Raw genomic sequence first — 26097 nt, 5'->3', positions numbered from 1 at the left:
CTCAAGAAAATCAAAACCCTTCATTCCTCTTGATGACTTCAAATGAGTTGTCTAATCACTGGTCCTCTCAAACTTGATTACGGCAACGCTATCCTAACCAGAACCCCTAAAGTATACCTAGCCCCCCTTAGAGCTGTGCTCAACTTGGCTGCCAGGCTCAACGATTCAACAACATCTCTCCGGCCCTTAAAGCACTAAATTGTCTGCCTATTGAAGGAAGATGCTTTTATAAGATTGCATGCATAACTCACAAAGCTCTTCTCCAACAATCCCTGTTGTACCTAACTAACAAACTCAATAAAGCAGGCTGCTCGAGATTAAAGAGAAGTACCACGGCGCTCCTCCTTGTCCCCCCACTTTAAGAAAACCACTCAATCTCGCTTCTTCTCCGGAAATGCCCGCACATCTGGAATGCCCTCCCGTGGGACCTGCGCTGTAACCCCTCCTACCTCAGCTTTAAAAAAGACCTAAAACATCACCTTCTCAACAAATATTGGGGTCCTTAATCACTCCTATGACCTTGCTTTCGGTTTCCCCTACATTGGTTATCTTTCTGTTTTTCCTTGCTCTCACTTCGCTCTCCCTTTTTACATATCATCCTGTTTACTATGACCTTACCCTCTCTTGATCACCACCCCCTTCTCCTACCAATTCCCCTACTTCTCCTTTCATTCTTCCCTGTTGATACTCCTTTCTCTGCCCTAAGTTGTTCACCCATTTATAATATTTAGATGTTTATTTTCCCGCTAACCACCCAGAATGTGGCCCACCTTAACTTAATGTGAGATGTACCTCCTTGTTTAGTTTACCGTGTAAAATTGCTCCTCTTTATTACTTCCACTCATGTAAAGTGCTGTTTGCCCCCTTTTGAGGTCGAGCCTGAGCCAGCGAGCATGAGCTTCTCTGTGAGGCTTCTTGTAAGCACTCTAAAGTACTCTGTGTGGGTCTGACTCCCCCACGCATGTGGTTGGCTTTTGCGTGTGTCTTTCAATAAGGAAAGCATGCAAATGGGTAAAGGCGGGCGCATGTCCCACCTCTTTTTTAATGTTCACTCCCACTGCGTTTTGCTCTCGGGAGCAAGCAGCGGCGCGCGGGATGGCAGCTGCATTCCTTGTGGGTCAGGTTACACACAACGCGCCGTGCTTTCGCTTTTGCTGGTTGCTCTTGCAATACGTTTTAGCATTGTCAGTGAGGGTTAATTTCATTTCAGTGCTTTCGCTGTTGCTTGTTTAAATTTATTTGCCAAACTTAAAAACGCAGGCACCTCGCATCATCTCTTCTTTGTCAAGTACAGTATTTTTATTTTAAAAAGGTAACCTATTGATTTTTTATTATCAGAACATTAAAAAGCGGAAGCCCGGGGGCGTGGCTTAGCGGCAAAACAGCATGGCCACTTGCTAGAGCTTCTCCTGAGCCCACTTTCCAACCCCGTCAATCAGTTGCACTAATCTGATCCCCCGGTGTTGGATTTCTGCACACGGAGGAGTAGCGGTGCCCACTTCCGCAATCTCGACAGAAAACGGATGTCTGGGGCCGAAGATAACTACATCGGTGTTTGCGGCCTTCTGCCAGGAAAAGCCAGGGCCTTGCATGGGAGCGCCTGCCGTCGCAGATGCTGGGAGAGCGGGTGGCCCCCCAACCCCGGGGAGGCTGAGAAACTCGGAAGTGAGGCACACTGCCACCACGCAAAACACCGAGCACTGTTCTGCTGCAGCACTGTGTTCCGGCCCGCTATCTGAAGTCTACGGGCTGGACCTGCCGCACCGAGGCTGGGTCCCGACGACCGGATCGGATGCCTCGGGAGGCCTTCTACGGGGGTGTGTCCAAAAGCGACAGAGCAAAAACGTGCCCAGCCTCACGAGCCAACACCAGCTACCTAGCCTGGGGCCAAGATTGTGTGGAGCTTCGCCTGGGGCCCTCCTGTGGTGCAAACGGAGTCCCGACGCTGCTGGCCTGCCACAGCAAGATCCTAGATTGCTTGTGGGCCTTCATCATACAACATCCCGGAGGGGCCGCAAATCTGCTGCAATCACACCAGCCTGATACGAACACGGCCCCGGACCTTTAGTAACATCGGCAGTTCGCGCCTCACCTTTTGAGGCGGACCTCGACGCTGGTCTTATCACAGAGGACTATGTCAGCAAACAGTGAGGAGATTCGGGAGGGCCTGGCTTGCTGAGTGTGGGGCAGGTGTTTCTACAATTACATACCCCAAGTGTGCCAACTGCCTGGGGCCCCTAGTGGAAAACCCCCCTCCTTCCCTTTTCCTCGCACATTTCGAGCTCCTCCATCTGAGCCATTGTGGCTGGACCCCGCCAAGGGGAGCAACGCCAACCTTTGCGGCCTGAGTCCTGACACATACAAAAGCAGATATACCTCATACTGGTATGGCAGTCTGGGGATGGGAACGCCCCCGCAGCTCACATAGCACACAATTATCGTTGCAAGGACCGACAGGGGTGCCTACATTGAGGACAACGCCCTAAGTGCCCTCCCTCGCCAGGCATTGGTTCACCGTCCCAAACTGACAGTCTGGTGAGGCGGACTTGACCCGGCGGAAACCTCCACTAGCGCACAGTTGGCCTGACATTCTGAACAGGCCCTCACCATGTCCAACGCAAAGGGCTCAAAAACCACAAAGCAGACTCGATCGCTACACCTGTCCGAAGGCGGACCTGCCCGAGCGAAAAGGAACTGGCGACAAGCAACAGAGCGGAGCGGAGCAGGATCCTCCTGAGCCCACAGTGAAGGACTTATTGGCAGCTATCACAGGGGTCCGCACATCTATTGACACCCTCTCCTCAGAAGTGACACTGATCAGGGCTGATCTTACAAAATATAGGGAAAAGGTCAAGCAGCTGGAGCTTACCACCGCCAGCCTTGTGGAAGACACTTCGCAATTGCAAACAGACGTCAGGGAGCTTCAAGCGTTACGTAGGTTCACAGAGGATAAGCTGGATGATTATGAAGGACGCTTGAGATGCCACAACATCCGCATTCTTGGGGTGCCAGAGAAATCTGAGGGTCCCGCCACAGACCTATTAATTGAAAACCTGATCACGACGAAGCTGCAACCGAAGGGACTGTTCAAACTGATTGTGATCGAGAGAGCTCACAGGGTTCCCGGGGGTCACCCGAAGCCGGGAGCCCCCCCGTCCAATACTGGCCCGGTTGCTAAACTATAGAGACAGGGGTACAATTCTGCAAGCAGCAAGGGCCGCTCCTCCGATCCACCTGGACAACTCAGAAATCACTTTCTTTCCCAACTTCACCAGGGCATTGCAAATGCGTTGACTCTCATTCCTGGATGTCAAGTGCAGGTTGCGGTAAAAAGGTCTCAAATACGCCATGCTTTTCCCTGCACGTCTGCGAGTTGAGATCGATGGGAAAACCCGCTTCTTTGACCTACCAGAGGTAGCATCTGACTGGCTAGACAGCTGGAGTACCTCACCGGAAAGAAGCACCAACGACCATTGAGATCGATAATGAAACTTCATGGGAAAGCTTTTGATGGCTTTGAACCGCCTGTTTCCTCTATAAGCTTAGCTCCGGCCACAAACTCTTGGCACATGAAGATATCGAAATATACACTGAAGTACTGAAATCTTTAATAGTCTGTGGTCCGGGTATCCACCATGTACTGCACCTGCAATCTGTAATGGTAGGAAAGGGGTTAACGGGGCGCTAAAGCCTCCCCCCACGTTCTTCTTTTAGTTGTATTGTTGGGCGACAGGCACTCTGCATTTAAGAATCATGGGCAGTTCTGGGCCCAGAGTGCAGGGGAGCAGGGTTTGGGGTTGTTTGGAGGGATTGTTTTTTTCTTGTTTGTTGTTTTTGGCGTTATCTTGACGGTACAGTACATAAATGTGATGCTAATAGTTGCGACCTATGTACATGTCAATGGGAGTACAGTGTAACAAAGAAGTCAAAATCTTAAATTGGAATGTTAACGGACGGGGGATAAGATTAAGAGAAGTGTTGTATTGCAATATATTAAGAGACTATCACCGGACATTGTACTACTCCAAGAAACCCACCTCATAGGCAACACGTGCAAAGCTATGCACAGATGGGGCTACTCAATGGTGGCACACGAGGGCTTTGTATCTAACTCCAGGGGGGTAGGCATAATGCAAAAAAAGTAATTCCCTCTATCACTCACGTCCACATGTGTAGATGATCGTGGCAGATATATCGGGGTCACGGGCACATGGGAGGGCCGAACCATCACTTTTATGTCAATATACGCACCTCCAGGGATGCAGGCTGTAACATTCACTGACCTCAGTACTGTGCTGCTAACTCTGCCTGACGGGCACCTGGTGCTCAGCGGCTACTTTAATTCAATAATATTGGGCTCACTAGACAGACACCCCCCTCGCACAACCCCCCAAGCTGATCACACTTTCTCCAGTTTTTTGGAGGCGATGGGGCTGATAGATGGATGGAGAACATACAATCCGGACAAGATTCAACACACTTTTCATTCTGGGGCGCACAAAAGTCTCTCCCGCCTTGACTACATAATTGTCCCATTTCCACAAGTCACAGATATCCACGAGATCCGTCATCTGGCCAGAGGTATCTCCGATCATTCCCCTCTATGGGTCCACATACTTCTAGACCACACACAAGTGGAACGCGTTGCCCCTATCAATTCCTGGTACCTCAAAAACCCCAAAATACAGAAAGATCTAAGTAAATACATCAAAGATTATTTCTTGGAGAACGAACACACCGTTGAGTCCCCGCAAATATTATGGGAAGCCCTTAAAACAGTGGTCCGGGGCCAAGCCCTTTCCCTAATAGAAGGATCCAAAAAAGACAGGGTAAAAGACATTTCTGACACAGAACAAGAGATTTACCACCTTGAACAAGACGTTAACTCTAATGCCACCCCTGAAGCCCTCCACTCCCTCCGTTTACGCTAGGACGAATACCGAGCACTGGTCACTGACTGTGCCAAACTAATGGGACAAGACAGGCTGGGCCGGATATATGACTGGGGAGACAAGGCTGGCAGGGATCACTGCCACAGGACCAGAGAATTGCAACCATTGTTACAATCCACAAGGAAGGGAAACCCAAAACTGACTGCCCCTCTTATCGGCCCATATCATTGCTAAACACGGAACCCAAAATGTTAGCTAAAGTGCTTGCCAATAGACTGATCAAGGTAATAGGGGACTTAGTACACCCGGATCAATCGGGGTTTATGCCAAGAAGGAACACTGCTCTAAACTTGCGTAGAGTGCACGGGGTCCTGGGAAGGGTACGGACCATACGTGAAGATGCAATCATAGTCTCCCTAGATGCCACTATGGCATTTGATACACTGGAATGGCCTTATCTTTTTGCCGTACTTGCAAAACTGGGATTTGGGCCGTCTTTCTACCGCTGGGTGCGACTGTTATATAGCGCACCGATGGCTCAAATAGTCGTGAACAACAGGAAATCAGAGCCCCTCACACTTAGCTGGGGGACCCACCAGGGGTGCCCCCTCTCTCCTTTGTTGTTCGCTTTGGCCCTTGAACCTCTTGCGGCATGGATCCGTAAGGATGTAATGTCCGTGGCATGCGGTGGTCGGCAGACTGGGAAGACCGTAGCTCTTTATATGCTGATGATATCCTTCTGTACCTCACATCCCCCAAGAGATCTCTGATTGCAGTATTTGACTTCCTGGCCATTTTTGGCAGATATTCTGGGTTTCACGTCAATTGGCAAAAATCACTTCAGTATGTCCTCTGGGGGGGCCCTCCTCCTCTACCGCTAAACTGCCCTATACCGATAGTCTCAGAAGGCTTCAAATACCTAGGCATATTCATTTCTCTTGACCCCTCTGTCAGATACGCCCGTAACCTGGTTCCCCCACTGCAAAGACTCAGAAGTGACATCGCAAACTGGAAGTCACTCCCGCTCTCACTATAGGGCAAAGTGGCCTTATTTAAAATGATGTCCCTACCCCGCTTCCTATATGCCCTGCAGAACTCAGCTGACCTTGTCCCAAACTCGTATTTTACAGAAATTGAAGGGCTCCAGCGAGACCTCCTCTGGGGAGGGAGACCACGTATTGTTTGAAAAAGCTCACACTCAGCTGGTACGACGGTGGAATCGGATTACCCGACATTAAAAAATATTACTGGGCAGCGCACCTTACAGCGATAAATCATTGCACGTACGGTCGACCTGACAACCTGGGGTTCCTTATGGATTGTTGGCTTCTCCCAAATGGGACCTACTCCCATGCGCTATACTCTAAACTAGACAGATGCCCACTCACTGGCCCCACCAACCACACAGTTAAAATCTGGCATTCCGCAGTTAAGTCGCTCGGCTAGAACAATAGGTTGACTCTCGCCACGCCTCTGTGGGACCCACAGAAACTCGAATACCTGGGAAATTCCTAAGGTTTTGAAAAATGGGATCTAATCGGTATCTCCCATATTAGGGACCTATGGGGCACAGGGGGTGTGAAACCCTTTAACGCTCTCCAAAGTCAATACGCGCTGGCAGAGTTTTTTCGATACCTACAATTCCTACACGCTTTGCAAACAGTATTGTCCCGTAACTCCACTCCACCAGATAGCTCCCCATTAGAGGACAGGCTGCTGGATGGCCACCTGCCTGAAAAGGCTATTTCCCTAACCTATCGAAAACTTATTATTAATATGGAAGACCCCTACTGGCACTACGAGACAAATGGACTGGGGACGGAATCATATTAGACGATGAAAGTTGGCAGGAGGCGGTCTCCTCCCCCAAAACAGTTGCTATCCCGGCGCAACTGGTGCAACTAAAGATCCTGCACAGAATTTACATAACTGGTCCCCAATTGGTACACATGGGTGGGCTGACGGACGGATCGTGTCGGCGGAGATGCACACAAATGGGCACGTTTATACACATACTATGGCACTGTGAGCCGATCCAGGAGTATTGGAGTAACATTCACGCAGTCATGAGTGAAACACTTGAGGTAGAAATTAAACCGGAAGCGCCCAGATGCCTCCTTAACATCTGGGAACCTACCGACCTCAACACCTATAACACGCAATGGGTCACACTCGGCTGCATGATCGCCAAGAGAAATATTGAGCAACTCTGGGGAGCCTCACATACACCCACGGTTACAGATTGGAAGAAAGACCTTGACTGGTGTATGCTAAGAGAAAAGACAGTTTACGCGGCCCGTGGCTGACCCCGAAAATGGGCTAAGATATGGGCCCCCTGGAAAGAATACCGTGGCAACATATGTACCCCTCCCCGTGATGTTGACAGTGAAGACCCCCCTTCCCATACATTCCGACAAACCATACTACTGTATTTGTATGCATATCTGGTTTCGCTGTAAATCCCTTTATTGACTATTGTGAAACTGTACCTCTATGTCAAGTCTGTTTAATAAAAAGATTTATTAAAATAAAAAAATAAAAAGCGGAAGCCCCCATATGACCTCTGCATGCCTGGAAGCTGTTTGCCAACCAACAAAGGGCAGGCATTCTAGAATCTCCCACCCATTTCAGGCCTGCACTTCCAACCTGCAAAACTGCAACGCCATCAAACGAGGATTGTAGGACCACTCTGATTCTGTCACCCTTACCGTAGGCTGCACGAGCTCATCGAAAGCCATTATGCACCAAGGCGGGCTCTCACCTTGATCTCTGCTGCACCATGCATAAGTGATACACTACAACCCAAAAGACCAAGGGTGAAATCTAGCAATGGTGGCTTGCACACTGTGAACCGAGCGCCCCATCCTCTTGCGACTTTTTTCTTTACACTGGGATGCAACTGTTCATTTTATCAAGTGGCGCTGTGAAAAGTTCTGTTTGTAGATGAAGAGACAATTACTGTTACAACTCCCCCTTGCTCTTGTCCTACTCAAGAGTTAAACCAATGTTGCAAGTGCCTCGCAAGTCAGGTCGCTTCTGCCCAGATACCTCCCTCTCGTCTCACATCGGTACTACTATGATGTAGAAGTTGGGGGTCTGGTGGCTTAGTGGACTAAAGCGTCCACTGTAAAGTCCTGTGTTCAACCTCATGGCCACAGGATCAAATCCGGGCAGGTCCACTCAGCCTTTCATCCTTCTGAGGTCAATAAAACAAGTACCATTAAGTTGGGTAACAATAAACATCTCTTATTTAGTGTCAAGTTACCATTAGGTGAACATGAGCTTTACAGATAAACATGTTCTGTTGCATTATTCATCTCGGGAGCTGTTCACACTGTGAAGTGCTCTGACAGGTCGTTCTTCATTCCGAGGAGGAAATAAGGCAGGAAGACAGCCCTCTGCCAGGGACATATTAAAAACAAGGGTTTGTCTTTCTGCAGTACGGGAAGGGTGACATGAGGAAGAAACTTGGGTTCAGTTCCCGTTTCTTTGTACTTGAAGTGACGTTCGTTCTGATAAGTGAAGTGACTAAACTCTTTTTGCTTGGCATAAGGTAAATCACTTTGGATTCTGCCCTGATCCCAGTTTCCTCAGTCATTTTTATCTGATGGAGTTTCACGTGCATGGCTCTTTCACCAATTGTCTGCTGTCTTTTGTGTTTATCAGGTCACCTTGGTATTTTTAGGTCTCTTGACATAAGCAGCGCATGTGATGCTCTTGTCTTACGAGGCCTCTTCCCAGTTCCCCTTCAGTTTTGATTTGTGCGCGTCATTTGGCGTTACAAATTATGCCGAAGGCAGTGCAATGATTGCATACAAGGCATGTCAATCGCTGCATGTTGCCACCCTGTCTCCTTTTAGGCACGCCCACCGGGATTGGATCGCTTATGTGCTGATTTACACTCTTTCCTTTAAAGGACTTGAAGCACTATTTTTTTCTCATTTGCAGCGTCGTCCACACACTTGTAATGGCGGCTGTAGGAAAGTAGGATCTGCACTTAAGTTGCCACCACTTTTTTTCTGATGTTAACACTGGTTTCTGGCTATAGTCTGGCTGGGTCCCTGCTAATCAGGTCCCCAGTCTCTCTGTTCTCTCTAAACAACTTTGAGTGCATACTAGATGCACTAGTGATTGGATACTGTGGTACATTATGAGCCCCTAGTATATGGTACCCTAGGTACCAAGGGCATAGGTACTTCATAGGCCTTCCAGGGGCTGAAGCATGTATTATGCCACCCCTGGGAAGCAGACTAAATCTGACACCATAGGCCTGCTACTGCAGCCTGGGGGAGGTAGTGTTAGCACTCCTCACTGAGGTATAGGTTCCAATATCTCACCATACACACATATATAAACCTATCAGTCACCCCTAAGGCAGGCCCTATCAATCCTGAGGGCAGGGTGCTTGGTTTACAATGTGAGGGGGTGCCTCTGCCTGAGCAGGGCCCCTCTGCAGCTGGCAGGGTCTATTCCCTGCGGCTGTTTGTGGATGCGGTTAAACCATATACTCTTAAGTGCATTATAACCTACCGGTAAATGCTAACTTTGGAATGACTGCATCAAAACATGTCGTGTTTGGGGTCAAACAACTTGGAATCATACCCCCACACCAGTAACTGGTGTGGGAGTATGATCCCACCCTTCTAGAGGGGAAGACATGTACCTACTGTGGTAACACAGTAGAAATCTGAGAGAGCCCTGGCATCACAAAATGGATGCCACCAGCACAGACACTGGGCTGCCCTCCTGCTGCTGACTGAAACTCGCAGTGGAGGAGACCCAACAATAGACATCCTGTCACAGGGAGGTGTCACCACCTTCCAGACAGGATTTAGTGTATTGGGGCTGGGTGGGTGCACTCCTAGAGTGCTTTGAAGTCCTGCACTGGGGGAGCAGTAGGCTCCTCTGTGCGTATGCCAGCTCAAACCGGTTCAGGGGCTACCTGTCCCTGCTCTGGCGCGAAACTGGACAAAGGGAAGTGGGTGTAACCACCCCCTACCCTGACCCTCCCAGAGGAGTGGTCATAGAGCTAGTCCCTCCCTGTCTTTTAGTATAAGATTGGGAACCCTTGCCATTGCAAGTTAGATAACCCTGGACGACGCTTTAAAAGAAGAATCCTGGTCCTTCGACGTTCCACTACCTTTGGAAGACGGAAGAATCTCCCTTGGAGTCAAGGAGTGACTCCCCTGCTTGGCAGGCACCAAAAGTTTGAATCAACGGTCGCAAACGTTCCCGCTCCCGCTGGAGCCCAAAGTCCCTGCAGCCCCGGAAGCAGATCTCCTCACTTCCCGACAGCCATTGTTAGTCCCCAGCAGAGCTGTGGCGAGTGGACCCCACGACTGACGAGGAACAGCAATACCCGGGTACCGTGCACTATTGTCGAGTGCAACCCCTTCACGACATTCTACAAACTTGTGCTTTGGACCATTTGTGGCCCAAGCCTCCAGCAGCTTGTGCACCGAAAATCGTGAGCTCCTGTGAAGCATTTCCTCACGAGGCATCTTTGTGAACCCTTGCCCGTTGGCTTGTGGGTCCCCTGAAGACTTTCTTATCAAACCAAAGGGCTCCCCTGGTTGCTCCAGGCGTGCCCTCAATCACCCTTGCTGGGTGAGTCCCTCAGACCTTGCTGGTCTGCACCATTGACTAAATTCACTTTCCACGAGGCTTGCTGTTGACAAGGCTTGTTGGCTCCAATCCGGTTGCCGTAACCGCAGTCAGCTGCAGACGTTGTTGGACACTCCGAATCCAACTGCTGGTCATCGTCAACCCCTCCTGGGCCTCGTGAGCGAAGAGTCAAAACACCCTTGATCACCTAAAATCACCCGACATCCGTGGGTATCCATCTTCCTGGCCCCGGGTCACTGGCAAGTGACTGTGAACACTGTCACTTCTGCTTTCAGGTCATCTTCGTCTTGAATCCAGCCTTGGACTCCACCGGACACTTCTTCAGTCTTCGCAAGCAGCAAATCTTCTTTGGCTTCCAAAGAAAACAGCGACGCGACCTGACCCGATTCTGCTCATGCACAGAACTATGCGCAGGAAACCAGGACCTCAGTGTTTTGTGGTGTACCAAAAACTCACCTCAGAACCCAGAACCCCTATCCGACCAGCATCAGTGTCCCATTCGTTATCCGTATTTATCTCGGCGGTCCCAATGTATAGACAACCCAGAACAAGCGACTTAGTGTATTCTCAGGAATGGTGGGAATCAGAAATACCTGTTCGTTATTATTCTCATATCAGTCCACAACAACAGTAAACAAAGACACGGTAAAGTTAAAACAGTTTATTTTATAAATCTCGAGTTCTAAGATGCAGTACTTTAGCTAACATAAGCAGACAAATGATTAAAATCAAAACCATCAGCATAGTTACAATACCATAAAAAATGAAAGGAGAAATCATAATATAATGACAGTGGAATACAGTCACCTTCCTTTCACTAGTAAACTAATATTATTAGACTAGTAGAAGGTCTCTAGGCTTGAATGGGGAACCCCATACCGTAAAGATCAGCTTAGTGGAATCACATCACAGGATCAGGTATACTCTGCTCCTGGGAAAGCTCTTCTTCCGACACCAAAAGACACCTATGCACCCGGCTTCCCTGGGTGAGGTAACTCGTGCACTCTGGTGCCCTAGTGTGTGTTGGCCCTCGAATTACTTACCATGTAAGTGGCTTGCTTGTAGACTTCCTCAAAGTACCGTAACACTTTAAAAATCCAACCGCGACTTGCTTCATTTAAATCAATAGGGAACCCGCGGCTGTGTTCTCACACTGCACGCTTCTTTCCTAAACCTCTTTTTTAGTATATGGTCTGGTACGCCCCTAGGTCCCCAGCCATATTTGTGCTTAACTTTTTGTGAAACGTTGATATTTGAATGTGTTCCTTACTTCTAATCTCATAACGAGATTAGTAGAGTGTGTCAAGAAATAAATACATATATATTTGATATATATACCTGTGTGGTGTCCTTTCATTTGGTAATTCAAGAGATTATAAGGTAAAACAAGCCACTGACAGTGTCAGTCAGTATCAGTCAGTCATTGTCAGTCAGTCAGTGTCAGTCAGTCATTGTCAGTCAGTCATTGTCAGTCAGTCAGTGTCATTCTGTGTCAGTCAGTGTCAGTCAGTCAGTGTCAGTCAGTTTCAGTCAGTGTCAGTCAGTGTCAGTCAGTGTCAATCAGTCAGTGTCAGTCAGTCATTGTCAGTCAGTCATTGCCAGTCAGTCAGTGTCAATCAGTCGTTGTCAGTCAGTCATTCAATGTCAGTCAGTGTCAGCCAGTGTCTGTCAGTGTCAGTCAGTGTCAGTCAGTGCCAGTCAGTCAGTGTCAGTCAGTGTCAGTCAGTCAGTGTCAGTCAGTCAGTTTCACTCAGTGTCAGTCAGTCAGTGTCAGTGTGCCAGTCAGTTAGTGTCAGTCAGTCAGTGTCAGTCAGTGTCAGTCAGTATCAGTCAGCCATTGTCAGTCAGTGAGTGTCAGTCAGTCAATGTCAGTCAGTCAGTGTCAGTCAGTCAGTGTCATTCAGTGTCATTCAGTCAGTGTCAGTCAGTTTCAGTCAGTGTCTGTCAGTCAGTGTCAGTTAGTGTCAGTCAGTGTCAGTCAGTCAGTATCAGCATCAGTCAGTCATTGTCAGTCAGTCATTGCCAGTCAGTCAGTATCAATCAGTCATTGTCAGTCAGTCAGTCAATGTCAGTCAGTGCCAGCCAGTGTCAGTCAGTGTCAGTCAGTCAGTGTCAGTCAGTCAGTCAGTATCAGTCAGTCATTGTCAGTCAGTCATAGTCAGTCAGTCATTGTCAGTCAGTGTCAGTCAGTCAGTGTCAGTCAGCGTCAGTCAGTCAGTGTCAGTCAGTCAGTGTCAGTCAGCGTCAGTCAGTCAGTGTCAGTCAGTCAGTGTTAGTCAGTCAGTGTCAGTCAGTCAGTGTCAGTCAGTCAGTGTCATTCAGTACCAATCAGTGCCAGTCAGTCAGTCAGTGTCAGTCAGTGTCAGCAGTCATTGTCAGTCAGTCTGTGTCAGTCAGTCATTGTCAGTTAGTCATTGTCAGTCAGTCAGTGTCATTCAGTGTCAGTCAGTGTCAGTCAGTCAGTCAGTGTCAGTCAGTATCAGTCAGTGTCAGTCAGTGTCAGTCAGTGTCAGTCAGTCAGTGTCAGTCAGACATTGTCAGTCAGTCATTGCCAGTCAGTCAGTGTCAATCAGTCATTGACAGTCAGTGTCAGTCAATGTCAGTCAGTGTCCGCCAGTGTTAGTCAGTGTCAGTCAGTGTCAGTCAGTCAATGTCAATCAGTGTCATTCAGTCAGTGTCAGTCAGTCAGTGTCAGTCAGTGTCAGTCAGTCAGTGTCAGGCAGTCAGTGTCAGTCAGTGTCAGTCAGTGTCAGCCTGTCAGTCAGTGTCAGTCAGTGAGTTTCAGTCAGTGAGTGTCAGTCAGTGTCAGTCAGTGAGTGTCAGTCAGTCAGTGTCAGTCATTGTCAGTATGTCATTGTCAGTCAGTCAGTCAATGTCGGTCAGTGTCAGTCAGTCAATGTTAGTCAGTGACAGTCAGTGTCAGTCAGTCAGTGTCAGTCAGTCAGTTTCAGTCAGTCAGTGTCAGTCAGTCAGTGTCAGTCAGTCTCAGTCAGTGTCAGTCTGTCAGTCAGTGTCAGTGAGTCAGTGTCAGTGAGTCAGTGTCAGTCAGTGTCAGTTGGTTAGTGTCAGTCAATGTAGGAGAGTAGGATCTGCACTTATGTTGCCCCCACTTTTTTTCTGGTAACACTGGTTTCTGGCTATAGTCTGGCTGGGTCCCTGCTAATCAGGGCCCCAGTCTCTCTGTTCTCTCTAAACAACTTTGAGTGCATACTAGATGCACTAGTGATTGGATACCGTGGTACCTTATGAGCCCCTAGTATATGGTACCCTAGGTACCAAGGGCATAGGTACTTCTCAGGCCTACCAAGGGCTGAAGCATGTATTATGCCACCCCTGGGAAGCAGACTAAATCTGACACCACAGGCCTGCTACTGCAGCCTGGGTGAGGTAGTGTTTGCACTCCTCACTGAGGTATAGAGTGAGAAGTTGGCCTTGCATATGCTGGTCACTAGTTTTAGTGTTATGCAGTGTTGCACTACCTACACTAGTTTGTGGCCTACAGATCATAGCTTGAGCTGTAGCAAGGGTGTGCTATCCCTTTACAAACAACTCTAAGTTCAGTAGAACTTATTGATACTAAGCTTGACTTTTATATGTACCTTGAGTACCTTTAGTGGTTTTCAGTTAGTAATTCAAATAGAGATTTTCAGGTAAAACAATGGCAAGCTGGAATCCCACACGCTGCCGACCAATGTGAGAAGTTGGCCTGGCATATGCTGGTCACTGTTTATAGTGGCCACCTTGCACCAGTCCAATTTGACTCTTATGGTAGATAGGTTTAAGACAACCTTTCAAAGAAAGCTATCCTAGTGGTAGCTGTGGAGAGCAGCCTTCAGGCTAAGTCTCAGAGGAATGTAAAGCAGCTGGTTTTACCTTATAATCTCTTGAATTACCAAATGAAAGGACACCACACAGGTATAGTATCAAATATATATGTATTTATTTCTAGACACACTCTACTAATCTCTTTATGAGATTAGAAGTCAGGAACACATTCAAATATCAACGTTTCACAATAAGTTAAGCACAAATATGGCTGGGGCCCTAGGGGCGTACCAGACCAGACTGGTGTCCTTTCATTTGGTAATTCAAGAGATTATAAGGTAAAACAAGCCACTGACAGTGTCAGTCAGTATCGGTCAGTCATTGTCAGTCAGTCAGTGTCAGTCAGTCATTGTCAGTCAGTCATTGTCAGTCAGTCAGTGTCATTCTGTGTCAGTCAGTCAGTGTCAGTCAGTTTCAGTCAGTGTCAATCAGTCAGTGTCAGTCAGTGTCAGTCAGTGTCAGTCAGTGTCAGTCAGTGTCAATCAGTCAGTGTTAGTCAGTCATTGTCAGTCAGTCATTGCCAGTCATTCAGTGTCAATCAGTCATTGTCAGTCAGTCAGTCAATGTCAGTCAGTGTCAGCCAGTGTCAGTCAGCGTCAGTCAGTGTCAGTCAGTGTCAGTCAGTCAGTGTCAGTCAGTGTCAGTCAGTCAGCTTCAGTCAGTGTCAGTCAGTCAGTGTCAGTCAGTCAGTGTCAGTGTACCAGTCAGTTAGTGTCAGTCAGTCAGTGTCAGTCAGTGTCAGTCAGTATCAGTCAGCCATTGTCAGTCAGTGAGTGTCAGTCAGTCAATGTCAGACAGTCAATGTCAGTCAGTCAGTGTCAGTCAGTCAGTGTCATTCAGTGTCAGTCAGTCAGTGTCAGTCAGTTTCAGTCAGTGTCAGTCAGTCAGTGTCAGTCAGTGTCAGTCAGTCAGTATCAGTCAGTCATTGTCAGTCAGTCATAGTCAGTCATTGTCAGTCATTGTCAGTCAGTGTCAGTCAGTGTCAGTCAGTCAGTGTCAGTCAGTGTCTGTCAGCGTCAGTCAGTCAGTGTCAGTCAGTCAGTGTCAGTCAGCGTCAGTCAGTCAGTGTCAGTCAGTCAGTCAGTGTCAGTCAGTCAGCCAGTGTCAGTCAGTCAGTGTTAGTCAGTCAGTGTCAGTCAGTCAGTGTCAGTCAGTCAGTGTCAGTCAGTGTCAGTGTCAGTCAGTGTCAGTCAGTGTCAGTCAGTCATTGTCAGTCAGTCTGTGTCAGACAGTCATTGTCAGTTAGTCATTGTCAGTCAGTCAGTGTCATTCAGTGTCAGTCAGTGTCAGTCAGTCAGTCAGTGTCAGTCAGTTTCAGTTAGTGTCAGTCAGTGTCAGTTAGTGTCAGTCAGTCAGTGTCAGTCAGACATTGTCAGTCAGTCATTGCCAGTCAGTCAGTGTCAATCAGTCATTGTCAGTCAGTGTCAGTCAATGTCATCAGTGTCAGCCAGTGTCCGTCAGTGTCAATCAGTGTCATTCAGCCAGTGTCAGTCAGTCAGTTTCAGTCAGTGTCAGTCAGTCAGTGTCAGGCAGTCAGTGCAAGTCAGTGTCAGTCAGTGTCAGCCTGCCAGTCAGTGTCAGTCAGTGACAACAGTGAGTTCCGGTCAGTGAGTGTCAGTCAGTGTCAGTCAGTGAGTGTCAGTCAGTCAGTGTCAGTCATTGTCAGTATGTCATTGTCAGTCAGTCAGTCAATGTTGGCTAGTGTCAGTCAGTCAATGTTAGTCAGTGACAGTCAGTGTCAGTCAGTCAGTGTCAGTCAGTCAGTTTCAGTCAGTCAGTGTCAGTCAGTCAGTGTCAGTCAGTCTCAGTCAGTGTCAGTCTGTCAGTCAGTGTCAGTCAGTCAGTGTCAGTCAGTCAGTGTCAGTCAGTGTCAGCTGGTTAGTGTCAGTCAATGTAGGAGAGTAGGATCTGCACTTATGTTTCCCCCACTTTTTTTCTGATGTTAACACTGGTTTCTGGCTATAGTCTGGCTGGGTCCCTGCTAATCAGGGCCCCAGTCTCTCTGCTCTCTCTAAACAACTTTGAGTGTATACTAGATGCACTAGTGATTGGATACTGTGGTACCCTATGAGCCCCTAGTATATGGTACCCTAGGTACCAAGGGCATAGGTACTTCTCAGGCCTACCAGGGGCTGAAGCATGTATTATGCCACCCCTGGGAAGCAGACTAAATCTGACACCACAGGCCTGCTACTGCAGCATGGGTGAGGTAGTGTTTGCACTCCTCACTGAGGTATAGAGTTAGAAGTTGGCCTTGCATATGCTGGTCACTAGTTTTAGTGTTATGCAGTGTTGCACTACCTACACTAGTTTGTGGCCTACAGATTCTAGCTTGAGCTGTAGCAAGGGTGTGCTATCCCTTCACAAACAACTCTAAGTTCAGTAGAACTTATTGATACTAAGCTTGACTTTTATATGTACCTTGAGTACCTTTAGTGGTTTTCAGTTAGTAATTCAAATAGAGATTTTCAGGTAAAACAGTGGCAAGCTGGAATCCCACACGCTGCCGACCAATGTGAGAAGTTGGCCTGGCATATGCTAGTCATTAGTTATAGTGGCCACCTTGCACCACTCCAATTCGGCTCTTATGGTAGATAGGTTTAAGACAACCTTTCAGAGAAAGCTATCCTAGTGGTAGCTGTGGAGAGCAGCCTTCAGGCTAAGTCTCAGAGGAATGTAAAGCAGCTGGTTTTACCTTATAATCTCTTGAATTACCAAATGAAAGGACACCACACAGGTGTCAAGGTCAAATATATATGTATTTATTTCTAGACACACTCTACTAATCTCTTTATGAGATTAGAAGTCAGGAACACATTCAAATATCAACGTTTCACAATAAGTTAAGCACAAATATGCCTCGGGCCCTAAGGGCGTACCAGACCATGTACTAAAAAAGAGGTTTAGGAAAGTCGACTTGCAGAATGACAAGGCCTAGGGACTGTAGAATCGCTGGGGCTTCACTACTGCAGTGAAAGCAGGTAAGTAACAGACCTACGGGAGACGCCTTCAGTGTGTGAACACAGCAGCGGGTTTCCTATTGATTACAATGGAGCAAGTCGAGGTTTGACTTTTTAAAGTTTTTGGGTACTTCGAGGAAGTCTACAAGCAAGCCACTTACAAGGTAAGTAATTCGAGGGCCAACACACACTAGGGCACCAGAGTGCACGAGTTACCTCACCCAGGGAAGCCGGGTGCATAGGAGTCTTTTGGTGTCGGGTCGCGTCGCTGTTTTCTATGGAGACCAAAGAAGACTTGCTGCTTGCGGCGACTGAAGAAGTGTCTGGTGGAACCCAAGGCTGGATTCTAGAGATGCAGATGACCTGAAAATTGAAGGGACAGTTTTCACAGTCACTTGCCAGTTACCCGGGGCCAGGAAGATGGATGCCCACGGATGTCGGGTGATTTCAGGTGATCAAGGGTGTTTTGACTCTTCGCTCACGAGGTCCAGGAATGATCGACGATGAGCTGCAGCTGGATTCTGAGCGCTCCATGATGTCTGCAGCGGACTGCCGTGTCAGCAACTGGATTGGAGCCAACAAGCCTTGGCAACAGCAAGTCTTGTGTAGAGTGAAGAAAGTCGATGGTGCAGACCAGAAAGGTCTGAGGGACTCACCCAGCAAGGGTGAGTGAGGGCAGGCCTGGTGCAACCAGAGGAGCCCTTTGAGTTGATAAGAAAGTCTTCAGGGGACCCACAAGCCAACAGGCAAGGGATTGCAACGACGCCTCTTGAGGAAATGCTTCACAGGAGCCCACGGTCACTCAAAATGGTGTAGGCCTCTGATTTTTGCTGCAAATTGTGCTGGAGGCTTGGGCCATCAGTGGTCTGAAGCACAAGTTTGTAGACTGTCGAGAAGGGGTTGCACTTGACAATAGTGCATGGTACCCGGGTATTTCTGTTCCTCGTCACTCGTAGGGTCCACTCACCTCAGCTCTGCTGGGGACTCACAATGGCTGTCGAGAAGTCAGGAAATCTACTTCTGGGGCTGCAGGGACTTCGGATTCCAGCAGGAGCGGGATAGTTTGCCACCGTTGATTAGAGTTTCTGGTGCCTGCCAAGCAGGGGAGTCACTCCTTGTCTCCAAGGGAGATTCTTCTGTCTTCCAAAGGTAGTGGAATGTTGAAGGGCCAGGATTCTTCTTTGTAGAGCGTCGTCGAGGGTTATCTACTTTGCAATGGCAAGGTTTCCTATCTTATACTGAAGATAGGGGAGGGACTAGCTCTGGGACCACTCCTCTGGGAGGGTCAGGGTAAGGGGTGGTTACACCCACTTCCCTTTGTCCAGTTTCGCGCCAGAGCAGGGACAGGTAGCCCCTGAACTGGTTTGAGCTGGTATATGCACAGAGGAGCCTACTGCTCCCCCAGTGCAGGACTTCAAAGCACTGTAGAAGTGCTCCCACCCACCCCCAATACACTAAGGGCCATATGTAGGTAACATACTATTTACCGATTCATAAATACCGAATTTTACCGATTCGTTATTTAAGAATCGGTAAATAGTATGTAGGTAAAAAATCGGTAAATTTTACCGATTCGGAAAAATTCGGTATTTATGAATCGGTATTTACCGAATCGGTAATGAGGCATACCTTCCCATTTATTCCTATGGGCCTGGAGGCCCATAGGAATCAATGGGAAGCCATTCACCATTACCGATTCGGTAAATACCGAATCGGTAATAGGGGGAGCATATTCAAGGGTGGCAGGGTGTCACATTGACACTCTGTTGCACCCCTGAATCGTGCATGTGTGCACATGTGGCGCACATACATGCCCTAAGGGCATGTATGTCTGCCACATGGCACTGTCAAAACAGCAAAAAATAGATTTTTGAAAGGTATTCGGTATTTATCACCAACCTGTATTTGGTGGTAAATACCGAATCCTGAATACAAAAAAACACTCACTTGAGTGCTCCCTACATATGATTTAAGGATTCGGTAATTTACCGAATCTGTAGTTTACCGATTTGGTATTTTACCAATCCATTACCGATTCGGTAAATTACCGAATCCTTAAATCATGCCTCCTACATCTCAAATGCCTAAATACCGGTCGGTAACGGGATATTTACCGAATTTCGGCCGTTACCAACCGGTATTTAACTACCTACATATGGCCCTAAATCCTGTCTGGAAGGTAGTGACACCTCCCTGCGACAGGATGCCTATTGTTGGGCCTCCTCCACTGTGAGTTTCAGTCAGCAGCAGGAGGGCAGCCCTGTGTCTGTGCTGGTGGCATCCATTTTGTGATGCCAGGGCCCTTTCAGATTTCTACCGTGTTACCACAGTAGGTACATGTCGTCCCCTCTAGAAGGGTGGGATCATACTCCCACACCAGTTACTGGTGTGGGGGTATGATTCCAAGTTGTTTGACACCAAACACGACATGTTTTGATGCAGTCATTCCAAAGTTAGCATTAACCGGGAGGTTATAATGCACTTAAGAGTATATGGTTTAACCGCATCCACAAACAGCCACAAGGAATAGACCCTGCCAGCTGCAGAGGAGCCCTGGTCAGGCAGAGGCACCCCCTCACATTGTAAACCAAGCACCCTGCCCTCAGGATTGATAGGGCCTGCCATTGGGGTGGCTGATAGGTTTATATGTGTGTGTATGGTGAGATATAGGAACCTATACCTCAGTGAGGAGTGCTAGCACCCTCACCCAGGCTGCAGCAGTCAGATTTAGTCTGCTTCCGGGGGTGGCATAATTCATGCTTCAGCCCCTGGTAGGCCTGTGGAGTACCTATGCCCTTGGTACCTAGGGTACCATATACTAGGGCTCATAAGGTAGCACAGTATCCAATCACTAGTGCATCTAGTATGCACTCAAAGTTGTTTAGAGAGAACAGAGAGACTGGGGCCCTGATTAGCAGGGACCCAGCCAGACTATAGCCAGAAACCAGTGTATACATCAGAAAAAAAGTGGGGGCAACATAAGTGCAGATCCTAATCTCCTACAAGTATCTAAGCTATGGTTGTGGCAGATGGCGTACCACCAGGCTCTATAAGAAATTTTTGTAGTCTTTTCAATTAGCAGTGATTTGTTGAAAAGCAACAGCTAATAATGGATCAAGAATTTTAACATTAAACGTCATGTTTTCCCAAACAGGTGAGAGACTCCCCAAGAAGACAATGGTGAAGGAAAAGGGAAAATTGACGCCAAAAATTTAGTTGATTTAAGTCCATACTTGTTTCCTGAAATTTCAAACAGAATCACAAGAGAACAGCATGTGGTATAAATCAGCATTTGAAGATAAATATGTCCAACAAACATTGGATACAGTTGAAAAACTTTTGCTTAAAACCTGCGGTGATAATAAAAGTCTGTTGTATACAAAAAAAGTGTTTGCATTGTATTTGCTGCTCTAGAGGATTTGCGTGTTTTAATCCATAAATTCCTCCATAAAGAAATTGGCCAAGAGGTCTGAAAATCATGCTCCCACGATGTTTCTACTTTAGATTTCTGTCTAATAGTATCAGTAACTCGTAAAAAGTCATAAATAGTGGAAGCTTTAGGTGTGTTTTTTAACGTGGTATGTAAATGTGAGGTGGAATCAGAAGTGTTAGAAGAAATAGGTGCGTTTGATATGTGGGTAAAAGTAGACATCACGGCTTCCCTTAATAGGTTATATTTAGTGGTGAATGAAGTAGGCAAGTTAAACAGTTGGCTAAGTAAGGAAAAGGGTAAAAGAAATGATTGGGAGAATAACTGGTGAACCCAAATTAATCATCTCTATCTCCAAGACTTCCAATAAAAGGGTTTATTATGAATGAGCAAATTTTGATTATGCCAAATGGTTGAAGCAAGGAAGGAGTCTATAGTATGCGATACAGGAGGAGTTGGTGGCTGAAGGAGTTTGGAGGTAAATTTAATTATGGGGGTAGACAGAGCCTGCAGTTTGCGTGAGAAAGAGAGATACTCCTGAAAGGAAAAGGGAGAAAGAAAGAGACGTTCAATTAAGGTCCAAAAAGGAGAATTATCCGTGGGCTCGAGTAGCCAAAAAGATGCCTGGCGTAGAAGGAATGCTTTCTGATACATCTGAAAATCTGGAAAATTAACTCCACCTTCATCTTTGGAACAGATTAATCTCTTTAGAGACATTCTGGGGTTTTTGTTGTTCCGTAAGAATGAAGAGATAATTGAATTAATCTTGTTAAGTGATTTAACAGGAATTGGAAGTGGTATGTTAGATATAGTATATAAAACTATGGGTAATAGCATCATCTTAATGGTGTCTAAACATCCCTACCAGGATAAATAAAGAGGATGCCATCTGGTAGTTAGGTCCGCGAGTTTTGGAGTGCATTTGTTCATACATAATGTTACTGTATCTGAGATGCTGGGTGTAATGTATAGTCCTAAATATTTGATATGATTAGGACCCCATGTGAAATTTGAGGCAATAAAGTCCGGTTTAAAAGTATATTTGGTCAAGGGCAAAATTTCGCATTTATCATTGTTTAGCTTATATCCAGAAATGAGGGAGTATGTTTGGACTTCAGCTAGAAAGGCAGGAATTGAGTCACTTGGATTGGAGATAAAATGCAAGATATCGTCAGTATAAGCTGCGAGTTTGATGTGGTTATAAGTCATTTGGAAGCCATATATGTGTGGATTCTGGCGTAATTTGAAGAGGAAAGGTTCCAAAGCTAAATTAAACAAAAAGGGAGATAAGGGGCAGCCTTGACGAACTCCTCTACCCAAGTCAAAAAATGGGGAAATCAAACTGTTAGCACAGACTGCAGCGCAAGGGTTGGAATAAAGAAGAGAAATCAAAGAAATAAATTTAGGGCCTAAACCAAACCATTTTACAGTGTAGAACAAATAAATCCACTCAACCCTGTCAAACGCTTTTTCCGCGTCTAATGCAATTGCTGCCAGGGAATATTTTAGGCGGGAGGAGTTGGACAAGATATTAAAAAGAAGTTGAGTATTATCTGTAATAAAACGTCCCTTAACAAAGCCAGATTGCTCCTTTCCCAGTAAATTTGGTAGGTAGGAATCCAGTCTAATAGCTAATGCTTTTGAGAAAATGTTATAGTCAATGTTAACCAGGGAGATGGGCTGTCATTCTTACAGAATTTAGAGTCTTTGCCTTCCTTAGGGATAAGGCAAATAGGTGCCTTTGAAAAAGATCCAGAGGATTTATTTAGAGAACTAAAAAAAAATGTTAAGGAGTGCAGTTTAGGCAGAAGGATTTTAGAAAAATGCAGATAAAATTCAACGGTAAAACCATCCGGACCCGGAGCCTTGTCTTTTTTAAGGAGCTGAAGACCAGATAATAATTCCTGTTGTGTGATATCTGATTCTAAAGAAGACAGATCCAGAGAAGAGAGGTGGGGTTTTGGTAAATTAGAAAAGATGTGTGATAAGGAATGTTGGGTAGGTTGTGTTTCGGACGAATACAATGATTTGTAAAAAAAGGGAAAATTCATTTAGAATATCAGCGTCCTTAATGTAAATTGGAATTGGTGTTGTATATTGATTCTATATTTAACTTGTTCTTTCTAATCTTTAAGTAGTTAGCCAGTATTTTGCTGGCTTTATTTGTGCCTCCATAGAACCGTGAACTGGATTTTAATAAATATACTGAAGCACCATCAGTCGACTTTTTATTAAATTGCAATTTAGCGTTAATAAGAGCCGTTAGGCAATCTTGTGAGTGTGAAGTATAATAGGAGTGTTCTAACTCCTTGATGTCTCGGAGAAGATTCTTGGTATGTGTGCGTGCAGTTCTACGTTGCTTGGCAACAAAACCAATAATGAAATCTCTTGCCGAAGCTTTATAAGCATCCCATATGGTTGAAAACGGCATGTGGTCAGAATAATTTAAGTCAAAATATTAATTGAAGAAATTAGTAAAAGAAGCAGTAAACTCTGGGTTTGAAAGAAGAGCGTTATTAAAACGCCATCTTTTAGGGACAGAAGATTTAGGTAAAATATCAATGCCAATTGAAACAGGAGCATGGTCAGAAATTAAAATAGGGCCAATCTTTGCAAATGTGAGTGTTTGAGATATGTTGTGGGAAACAAAAATGTCATCAAGTCTGGATTGGGTGTGATGAGTAGGGGAGTAGAAAGTAAACTCTCTGGTAGTTGGGTTACAGAGGCGCCAAGCATCTAGGAGTTTGTGTTGAATAATAGTGTGAACAAAGGTTTTATGTGGTTTATTTGGAACAAATGGGAACTTAGAATTTCTGTCAACAAATGGATCAAAAACCAGGTTGCAATCGCCAGCCAATATGAAGTTATCCACCATAGAATGTGTAATTTGTTTGGCCAATGTAGACCAGAAAGAGGGTTCACCACATGTGGGGGCATACACGTTAAAAAGAGAAACTAGAACATCTTTTAACAGCAGTTTAACATTCAACCATCTACCATCACTATCAGATTCTTGTGACAAAAGTGAAACTGGAAGTGTCTTGCGACAAAGTATCATTACTCCATTTTGTTTCCCATCTCCTGGAGAAAAGAACACATCCCCCATCCACCTTTTTTTCAATTTTAAGGATTTAGTGTCTGTTAAATGAGTTTCTTGCAAAAACACCAAGTCAACATTTAATTTAGCTAAGTGAGTGAGGACCCTTTGTCTTTTGATAGGAGAATGCAGACCCCTAACGTTCCATAAAATGACTTTCAAGGACATAAGCATTCAAAAACAGAATGATTCAATACTTTGCGGCATAAATCTAATTTGTTATAGTAACACTGCGTATTAATGAGAAAGAATAGAAATAATTGGAAAGAGGTTATGAGTTGAGATAAAAGAGAAATATAAAGTGTACAAAGCAAAAACTGTGAATCTAAAGCGGAGATAGTAGAAGAGAGAAAAATAAGGTTAATGGTAAGATAGTGAGGAGACCAGGAGCGAGAAAAGTTGAATATTAGAGTGATAAGTAATATTGCATAAAGGCGAAGAGGAGACTGGATAAGATTGTAAATGACACCAAAAGCAAAAAAGGAGAGAAATTGTAAGACAAAACAAAAAACAAAAGACAAAACGAACAACATACCTACACTACAGGAAGAAGAAAATGGGGGAGGGTGGAACCACATGGAGCAGACGAAACATCCAACGAGGACCGTGCCAGAGCACGGAGAGAACACGCCAAACATAGACGTAACTGTGAAAACAGAGGAAAGTGAAATAACAAGGTTATCTCTGGCTTAAATTCCTAATGCAAACATAGGAAAGCAAAGACTTGCAAGGTTAATTAGCAACATCTAGAATGTAAATAAAATGAAGAATTAATAAGTAAAAACACGTAGTGGCAGAAATTCTATACTCAATAAGAAAATGATAATTTAAGTGTGAGAGTCAAAAGGATCAAGTTCCATGCGAGTAGGATGGTCTCGAAGAATCCATGAGATCCATCTTGTGTGCATTAATGAAGCTCTGCAGACGTAGTGGAGCATCATATGAAGTAGTCTTGTTGTTGTAGGTTACTTTAAACAAGCATGGATGGAATAGACCATATCTGGCGCCCATGGAGCGAAGAACAGGTCTCATATCAAGGAAGGCCTTACGACGCTTCGCAGTGGCTCTAGAGTAATCCTGTGCGAAAAATTATGTAGCACCAGACCAGGAGATCTTTTGGAGAGCCTTGGCCGCAGACAGGACTTTAAGTAAATCTGTGTACTCCAAGAAGTATAAAAAATGACTCCTCTCGGTCTCTGTGAAGATGACATGGTAGTGGCAATCCGACCTAATCTGTGAGCTCGTTGTATGTTCAGGGTAGTGTCCTCTGGTAGATGAAGTATCTTGGAAAGGAAAGACTTAAAAAAAGCCATTGGGTCTGTGCCTTCGATCCCCTCTGCCAAATTGTAAATGCATATGTTGTTCCGCCTATTTTGATTTTCAAGGTCCTCCATGTTTTTTGTAGGGCTGATACTTGAGAGTTTAAGGAGGAAATGCTTTTGGTAGTATCCTGGAAAGAAGAGACATTTTGTTCCATAGTTGTAAGTCTGGTATCCAGCTGTGACCAATTATCAGACAGGATTTGTAATTTGGTGTTAGTCTCCTCCACGAACGGTCTAAGAGCCCTTATTTCCTGTAACAATAATTCCATTGAGACTGGAGAGGCTGGTTAAGGAGGCGTAGGGGGATCTTTTTTTAAGCGTTTCACATTTGTCTTCCCAGGTGGTAACTGCGTAGGTTCCATTCCTGTGTCACCCTGGTCTGCTGCAAGAAGCCCCAGATTATGCAAATTAGAAAATTCCAAGAAGACTCTGGAGTTTTTGATGAAGATGCGTTTGGGTTTTGAATTGGAAGAGAGGGTACCTTTTGTCCTTCCCATGAAACTGTAATAATTTGTGACCAGAAGGTGGGCACTAACTGCAGAGAAGATTGTGAGATAGGAGACACAGCTGAGGAATCGTGCAAAATGACAAGACACCGCTTAAAAAATAGAGGACGCAACAAACCAAAAAGTAGTGGGTGCTTATGAATATTAAAAGCTGAATTAATCAGCACCACAGGAAAAACGTCTGAAATTACCAGTAGAAGTACTGCGCAGCGTCGCAAAACAAAACCATGAAGCAAAAACGCAGCCTGTTAAAGAGAGTAAACTCTGTAGAGCCACGCAGAATGGCGTAATTAAATTGGCGTGCCACTTAGTAGTGCTGAAAAAGTGTCATCCTAAGTGCCAAAAAATGAAGGTCGAGCTAACGGCTGCAACCACAGCACCCCAGTCTCTAGGTAAAGGTGAGGTAAAACTGGGTCACAGCTCCACCATTAATCTTTTGA

The 26097-nt window shown here is 46.0% G+C and overlaps 1 protein-coding gene across 1 annotated transcript in view; it reads left to right on the top strand.

Annotated features, from left to right (window-relative positions):
- Nucleotides 1-3348: 3348 nt before the first annotated feature.
- Nucleotides 3349-26097, top strand: part of LOC146805408 (transcription initiation factor TFIID subunit 4B-like) — a 47959-nt gene continuing 25210 nt past the window's right edge. Inside the window, 1 exon segment of the mRNA XM_085623798.1 lies at nucleotides 3349-3442. Coding sequence (XP_085479924.1) covers nucleotides 3349-3442 — 94 coding nt within the window.

This window comes from Triturus cristatus, chromosome 8, assembly GCF_964204655.1.
Source record: "Triturus cristatus chromosome 8, aTriCri1.1, whole genome shotgun sequence".
NCBI classification, from domain to species: domain Eukaryota; kingdom Metazoa; phylum Chordata; class Amphibia; order Caudata; family Salamandridae; genus Triturus; species Triturus cristatus.
Note: the sequence above shows the minus strand (reverse complement) of the source record. Positions and strands in the feature narration are given on the sequence as shown.